Genomic DNA, 7500 nt, shown 5'->3' with positions numbered 1-7500 from the left:
ACACCCACCACCACCACCACCACCACCTCCCTACCAAAAAAAAATAAATAAATAAATAAAATAAAATAAATAAATTAATTAATTAATAAAAATAAATGAACAATAAATAAAATAAATGAATAAATAAAATAAATAAATAAGTAAACAAATAAATAAATAAATGAAAATAAATGAACAATAAATAAAACAAATTAATAAATAAAACAAACAAGTAAAATAAACAGATAAATAAATAAATAAATAAATAAAATAGGAAGATAACTACCCTACCTACCTACATTGATCTCCCTCCCCCCCACCAACCCACCCCCTTAAAAAAAGTACAAAAAAGAAAAAAAAAAAGATAAAACTCGGTAATCACTAAATATTTTGACATTTCTGAACGAAGAACTCTGAAACAACATTACATATACTCACTACACGTCCCCCCCCCTGCCATCCCTATCCCCCACAGTTCCCCCCCACTAAAAAAAAGAATGAAAGAAAACGTAAATGATGAAAAGAGAAAACGTGAATATTAAAGATGTGGTTTTTGTGATCACGTCTCAAAAAAATAAATAAATAAATAAATAATAGTAATAATAATAATAATAATAATAATTGTAATAATAATAATAATAATAATAATAATAATAATAATAATAATAATAATAATAATGTTTCCACAGAATAAAAGAAAAAAAGAAAGGGTTAACAATTTTAGTCCAATCTTGCAACTGACTTCAAACCAACTTACAAAATCTAGCTACGGAAAAATGCATTACTTCAGATTTTCGTCAGCACGTCTACCGAAAAATTCTGAAGCTTTAGGATGATGTGTTGTAAAAAGTTAAATAAAATAATAAACTCTCGCTAACTTCATGTAAACTTTTGGAGTTCAGATTCTGCAAACACGAGACCTCTTCAGATTTTTCGTTACCGTCTCCCGAAAAATTCTGAAGCTTTAGGATGAGGTGGTGAAAAAGTTGAATTATACAGAAAACTCACACAAAGTTTCAAACTCATGAAATCCTAACACGACAGAAAAACGATTCTTCAGATTTTTCGTTACCATCTCCCGAAAAATTCTGAAGCTCTGGGATGAGAGGGAGATGAAGATGCCAGGACGTAAAGAGATAAGAAAGAGAAAAATAATAATAGATAATTTTTATACTTTTAACGAAAGATATAGAAAAAAAATAAGAAAAATTTAAAGAAGTGTTAATAATGAAGAAAAGTTAAATTATACAGAAAACTCACACCAAACTTCAGATAACCTTATGGAATCCAAACACTACAGAAAACAAGTCTTCAGATTTTTGTCACCGTCTCCCGAAAAATCAGAAGCTTCGAATAAAAATCAGTAGACAACAATTTGAATCGCACCTTCATGAAACTTAGCGAAAGAAAACGGGATATGGTGCAAAGAAAATGACGTGTTGGCGATGACGTAACCAGATGACGTCACCAGCACCAGTAGCGTCACTCCTGGACAGACAGACAGACAGACGGACAGACGGACTAGATAATGGCTGTTTTCTGAGGCAGTTTTACAGGTGTGTGTTGTGAGAGGGACTGTCCCCCCCCCCCTCCACCAGCTTTCTGACGCAGCGCACGTGCAGAGAGAGAGGGAGAGGGAGAGAGGGAGAGGAAGATGCCAGGACGTAATGAGATAAGAAAGAGAAAAATAATAATAGATAATTTTTATACTTTTAACGAAAGATATAGAAAAAAAATAAGAAAAATTTAAAGAAGTGTTAATAATGATAAACATTCTTATTTATAGTGATGTTAATACTTGAGTGACAAAGACAGTAAGTAGGGTAATCGCTGCTAATTCATGTTTTGCTAACCTAACGAGATTAAAAGAAGGAAGGAAAAGAAGAATGACAATAATAATCGAATTTTTTTTACATATTAATATTTTACTAACAAAAAAAATAAATAAATAAATAAGCTCTAAACTTTGGGGGAAGAAAATGATAAAACTTTAAACTTTCCATCAAATCACCGTCTTTCTTTCTTTTTCTTTTTCTTTCTTTTTTTTTTTTTTTAATCGTTCATTCAAACACAGCGATACAGTTTCCTATATTCTTAATCTCCGAAGGGACTAAATAAATTATATCACTTCAAACTTTCCCATAAATTCGCTTTTTTTTTTCCCCCCCGTCTCGTTCACATCAGTAAAAAAAAAAAAAGAAATAAAAGAAGTAATAAAATAAAAAATAAATAAATAAATAAAGTACGATTTTCTTGAGTTGTAATTATCTAAAAGGAATAATTAATATAATCTTAAACTTTCCCTAAAATTACCGTTTTCTTTTTCTTTTTTTTAACTTCATTCTAAAACAGCGGTACAGTTTCCTTACATTCTCCCTCTTAACCCTTTCACAGCAAATCAGTCTTTCTCGTACTTGACTACAACTTTTTAAAACACCTACATTATCATGGTAGTCTGTGCAGGTAGTGTAGAATGGCAAAAATATAATTGTTACATTCCTTTATCTTCACATCAGTCTGAATCACTCGTAACAGTGACTTCAATGCTAACAACAGCAGCAAAACAGTCAAAAGAATATATTTGTTATAGTTTTCACTTTTAACATCACCAGCATCACTGAAATATCAAAACAATTCCACTACAGCGTCTTCAAAGTAGTGGAGATGAAGGAGGTTAACACAAAACAAACAAGGCTCGCTACATTTTATAAACAAGCTTTCTTAATCTTTTCAGCACTAAATATTAATACCATCATTAACATACCATCATTGAAACACTAAAACAATTCCACTACAGCCTCTTCAAAGTAGTGGAGATGAAGGAGGTTAAAACAAAACAAACAAGGGTCGCTACATTTTATAAACAAGCTTTCTTAAACTTTTCAGCACTACATATTAATACCATCATTAAAACACTAAAACAATTCCACTACAGCGTCTTCAAAGTAGTGGAGATGAAGGAGGTTAACACAAAACAAACAAGGGCAGCTACATTTTATAAACAAGCTTTCTTAATCTTTTCAGCATTACATATTAATACCATCATTAACATACCATCATTAAAACACTAAAACAATTCCACTACAGCGTCTTCAAAGTAGTGGAGATGAAGGAGGTTAAAACAAAACAAACAAGGGCAGCCTAACACAACTCGCCACATTTTACGAACAAGATTCCTTAACTTTTTCAGCACTAAATATTTAAAAAACGCTTTGCTCAGTCACCACTAATATTTTCAAAGGCCATAAGGATGATAATCAGGGTTTTCAAGACTGTTTCTTCCTTTAATTATGTAGAAATCTTGTTAAACTATAACTAGAACCGTAAAAACACCCTTTGAAACCCTTGGAACTTCAATTACGGCCTTTTGAAAGTAGAGGAAGTGTTTCAGAATAGTTTTAAAAGCAATACATGGAATATTTATAAGTATTTACAAGACAGAAAGGGAGATAAAGGACATTTTTTGCACTTTCCATATAGTACCATGGTTAGTAATGGCCATAGAAAACGCGATGTCTTTCAGGGTTGCTAATTAAAAAACTTTTAAGTGGTATTAAAAGGGTTAAGGTCTCCATACAACCACTTTTCTTTTTTTTTTTTTCCGTTTCATGTAAGTTAGTCCAGTACAGTTTCCTTAATTTAATTATCTGAAGGAATGATTAGTATGAATTTAAACTTTTTCATCAAGTCTCCCTTTTTTTTCCCGTCTCGTATAACTGAACTTTTCCCTAAAATCGCCCTCTTTTTCCCCGTCTCACAGATCACGTACAGTTTTCTCGTGCTTTAATTACCTAAATGAAATAATTGGTTTAACTTCAACCGTTTCCTTAAAATCACTTTCTTCCCCCCTAAATTCATTTAAAGGTACAGTTTCCCTTTCGTTTTTAGCAACCTTAAACTCTCCCCTTCAAATTGTACCTTTTTTCTTCAGTACCCAACAGTACGATAATCAGAGAACAGAGACAATAGAAAACGGAGCTGGCGGGCGTATGATAATCCATAACAAACACTCTAACGGCCTTCCTGTCACTAATACCCCTTCTCCCACCCTCCCCCCATGCAGCCTGATCGCGGCGGCAGTGACCTACGTAATGTGGTGCAACGTGGGCAAGGAGAGGCTGAAGAAACTGACGCAGAACAAGCCAGAGATGGAAGACTCGACCACGCTGGACAAACGAGGAGTGAGGAAAGGTTACTGGAAGGTGAGAGAGAGAGAGAGAGAGAGAGAGAGAGAGAGAGAGAGAGAGAGAGAGAGAGAGAGAGAGAGAGAGAGTTGGTGTACTTATTTCACTCATGTTTTCTGATATTTGTATGTGTGTGTGTGTGTGTGTGTGTGTGTGTGTGTGTGTGTGATTCAGCTGATAAAATTACAAAAATGCATCTTTTTAATCATTTTTCCTCCTCCTCCTCCTCCTCCTACAACAACAACAACAACAACAACACAAAAAACTTAATCTATCCTACCACTCTTTCATTTCCTCCTCCTGTTACCACCACCACCACCACCACTAACCCAACCTTCCCTTCCCCAACAGGTGGACTGCAGGTCAGCCTCCAAGGGGCTATTCCTGGGCCTGCTGTGTTTGGTGGGAGGCACAGTCATTCTTATAATATTTTTTGTCATGAAAGACCAAGAGGCATTTAGACAACGTTTGTTCTGGCTCACCACCTCCACACACACCCTCCTGCTGTCCCTGTCCATACTGGTGACTGTAATAGGGTTCCTGCAGGTGCCCAAGCTGTCTTTATCGACGTCCTCACGCCCCTTAGACCTGGACAAACTCCTTCTGTCAGCCACTATAATGGGTGTATATATATTCGCTATTTTTGGAATGATTGTTGGCGGTATAAGCTACCAGGTGCCAGAATATTTGGCCACCTTCTGTCTCCACCTCTTGCTGCTTGTACAGGTGAGTATTTACCTGTTATGTGTTCGTGTGTGTGTGTGTGTGTGTTGGGGGAGAGAAGAGTGGTGTGTGAGGGCGTGTGAGGGTGCTGGGAGAGGTGTGGTGTGCAGCTGTGTTACTGGATGGAGTTGGCGTGGGTTGGGTGGAAGAGGGTGGTGGAGAGTGGGTGGTAGGGTGTGAGTGTGGGGAGGGAAGGTGGGAATGGTGTGTGTGTGTGTGTGTGTGTATGTGTGTGTGTGTGTGTGTGTGTGTTGAAATAAGTTAATGATATAATTATGTGATATGATTTTCTCTCTCTCTCTCTCTCTCTCTCTCTCTCTCTGTCTGATAATTTCTTCCCTCCCTTCTTCCCTCCAAAACACACCTACAATTACCTCCCTTCCTACTTTATTCCCCTCCAAAAACACCCTTTCCTCCCTTTTCCCCTCTCAAACTCCCCACCTTTTCCCTTAAATCTCCAAAACACCCTTATACTTTCCCTCCCATCCCTCCACAGACTCATTCCTCCACTCAGGCAGGCACCCAGTACCCCAACACAGCCACCACTAACCCACGATGCCCCCCACAGGTGTCCCTTCAAGATATGCTAGTAGCGGAGGCCTCGAGACGTACGTGCACTAGTCGCTATCAGATGGTGACCAAGCCGGGGAGACAAGTAATAACTTTCCTCCTCTTCTCGAACATCACGCTCTGGGGTCTTGACACGTTCATGACACACTCAACTGTCTCTCAGGAGTTCCAGTTTGGCTTCTACGGTTTGTTAGCTTGGGGTGTTCTGTCCAGGGTGTCTTTACCCCTTCTGATTCTATATAGATTTTATTCAGGGGTGATTCTAGTGGAAATTTGGAAGAATACTTATAGAACAAAGGCTGATTAGTGTGTCTCTGTTTGTGTGTGTGTGTTTGTGTGTTTGTGTGTGTGATTTGGTGAGGGTATTTTTTTTTTTGGTTTGTGTTTGTTTTGTGTTCGTTTTGTGTTTGTTTGTTTGTTTGTTTGTTTGTTTGTTTGTCTACCTCGTTCTGTTTGATTTCCTTTTTTTTTTGTTTCTCTGTTTTTTTTTCTTCTTCCTTCTCTTTCTTTTCTTGTTTCTTTTAATGATTATTACTCTTCTCTTTCTTCCTCCTCTTCTTCCTTCTTCTTAGTTGATTATTCCTCTTCCTTATTCTTCTCTTCTTCTTTTTAAGATAATTACTCCTCCTCCTCCTCCTCCTCTTCTTCTTCCTTCTTCAAAGACAGTAATTCCTCCTCCTCCTCTTTCTCTTTCTCTCTCTCCCCTTTCCTCCTTCCTCCCACACCCTTTCTCCTCTTCTTCCTCCTCTTCCTCCACAATAATCAACTTCTCTTCTCCCTGTCTCCTCTTCCTCCTCCTCCTCCTCCTCCTCCTTGTACTTCCTTTGTCTCTCTTCTTCTCCTCATCTTTCTTATCTTCTTCCTCTTCCTCTTCTTCTCTCTATATCGACAAGAGGAAGAAGAGGAAGAAAGTTATTATTATTATTATTATTATTATTATTATTATTATTATTATTATTATTGTTGTTGTTGTTGTTGTTAATGTTATTGTATTTGTAAGTAGCACAGGGATTTAAGTATAAGTCTTCGCACGAATGTAAAGTAACTTATAATATTAAGAAAAAAAAAGAAAAAAAAAGAAAAAAAATATATTAGTTTTAGTTTCTCAATAATTTTGTTGCTCAAAAATAAAAATAAAAAGTAAAAAAAAATATATATATTAAATAAGTCAGAGATCTAGAGTGTATGTATGTATTTATGTACTCGTATGTGTGTGTGTGTGTGTGTGTGTGTGTGTGTGTGTGTGTGTGTGTGTGTGTGTGTGTGTGTGTGAAGCAGGGCTGTGTATGGGAGGCCCTGTGCTTCTTACTGTTGTTTTTGTTGTTGTTGTTGTTAATTTCTGTCTTGTTCTTGTTAATAAAGATAATGTAATGGAAGCTAACCTGTGTTTGACTGCCCGGGGAGAGGCCTGGGAGAGGGCTGGGAGAGGGAGAGGGGCGATGAGAGGGCCAGGCTGGAGTGGGCTTTAAGGTGGTGAGTGTGTGTGTGTGTGTGTGGGTCATGGGATGAGTGGGTGTTAGTGGGTGGGCTGTGGGCCGTGGGTCTGTGGGGGCTGGGGGAGGCTTGGGGACACTGGAGGAGACTGAAGGAGGCTGGGACAGGCAGTGTGGGGGCTGGGGGCAGGCTGGGATGGGGGGCTGGGACAGGCAGGGGCTGGGTGGGGGAGCCTGGCCTGCGTCTGCGCCCCGCCATCGACCGGCGCGGGGCGGGGCGCGGCGGCATGTCGTCAGTCTGGCGTCCGGCTTCACGCGGCCCCGTCCTGCCTGCCACTGCCGCCGCCCCTCACCCCCGCCCGAACCCTGCGCCCACCTCGCGCCCAACACACGCCCGCACGCCCCATCGCCGCCCATGGGACGCCTGCTGAGGTAGCGAAGGAGCCGCCTGGCTAGGGCGCCGCCACCGCAGCCGCCAGCATGCCTGGACGCGTGCCCCCCGCCTCAGGGCTGCTGTATGCCGCCTCGCTGGTGTGGGAGGCCGCCAAGGCCGCCGCGCCCACCTCCTGCCTGGGCGCCGCCGACGAGAAACTCAACTTTGCCAAGACAGG

The 7500-nt window shown here is 39.5% G+C and overlaps 2 protein-coding genes across 2 annotated transcripts in view; both read left to right on the top strand.

Moving 5' to 3' along the window:
* The window catches only part of LOC135096147 (proton channel OtopLc-like), a gene marked incomplete at its 5' end in the record, with an annotated part of 33832 nt that extends 26995 nt beyond the window's left edge, over positions 1-6837 (top strand). Inside the window, 3 exons of the mRNA XM_063997451.1 lie at positions 4043-4181; positions 4515-4889; positions 5455-6837. Of these exons, the coding sequence (XP_063853521.1) occupies positions 4043-4181; positions 4515-4889; positions 5455-5763 (823 nt within the window). The remainder of the gene's footprint in view (positions 1-4042; positions 4182-4514; positions 4890-5454) is intronic.
* Positions 6838-7163: 326 nt separating this feature from the next.
* Positions 7164-7500, top strand: part of LOC135096146 (vesicular inhibitory amino acid transporter-like) — a 6244-nt gene continuing 5907 nt past the window's right edge. Inside the window, exon 1 of the mRNA XM_063997450.1 lies at positions 7164-7500. This exon is cut by the window's right edge and continues 202 nt beyond it. Coding sequence (XP_063853520.1) covers positions 7370-7500 — 131 coding nt within the window. The 5' untranslated portion in view covers positions 7164-7369.

This window comes from Scylla paramamosain, unplaced genomic scaffold (assembly GCF_035594125.1).
Source record: "Scylla paramamosain isolate STU-SP2022 unplaced genomic scaffold, ASM3559412v1 Contig2, whole genome shotgun sequence".
Lineage (NCBI taxonomy): Eukaryota > Metazoa > Arthropoda > Malacostraca > Decapoda > Portunidae > Scylla > Scylla paramamosain.
Note: the sequence above shows the minus strand (reverse complement) of the source record. Positions and strands in the feature narration are given on the sequence as shown.